The sequence below is a fragment of the Tupaia chinensis genome, unplaced genomic scaffold (assembly GCF_000334495.1).
Source record: "Tupaia chinensis unplaced genomic scaffold, TupChi_1.0 Scaffold000286_1, whole genome shotgun sequence".
NCBI lineage: Eukaryota > Metazoa > Chordata > Mammalia > Scandentia > Tupaiidae > Tupaia > Tupaia belangeri.
Window position 1 is genome coordinate 742255 of NW_006159770.1, and position 378 is coordinate 742632.

General features: G+C 70.4%; 1 protein-coding gene across 1 annotated transcript in view; it reads left to right on the forward strand.

The window, feature by feature from the left end:
- The window catches only part of ZNF865 (zinc finger protein 865), a 4343-nt gene that overhangs the window by 1886 nt on the left and 2079 nt on the right, over positions 1–378 (forward strand). The window contains 1 exon segment of the mRNA XM_027772580.1: positions 2–376. Within this exon segment, the coding sequence (XP_027628381.1) occupies positions 2–376 (375 nt within the window).

Below are 378 nucleotides of genomic sequence, written 5' to 3' on the forward strand. Positions count from 1 at the left end.
GGGGCGCCCCCTCCAAGCACCGGCGGCGGCGAGGGCCCGTTCGCCTGCCCGCTGTGCTGGAAGGTGTTCAAGAAGCCCAGCCACCTGCACCAGCACCAGATCATCCACACGGGCGAGAAGCCCTTCTCCTGCTCCGTGTGCAGCAAGAGCTTCAACCGCAGGGAGAGCCTCAAGCGGCACGTGAAGACGCACTCGGCCGACCTCCTGCGCCTGCCGTGCGGCATCTGCGGGAAGGCCTTCCGTGACGCCTCCTACCTCCTCAAGCACCAGGCGGCCCACGCGGGGGCGGGCGGCGGGCCCCGGCCGGTATACCCCTGCGACCTGTGCGGCAAGACCTACTCGGCGCCACAGAGCCTGCTCCGGCACAAGGCTGCCCAC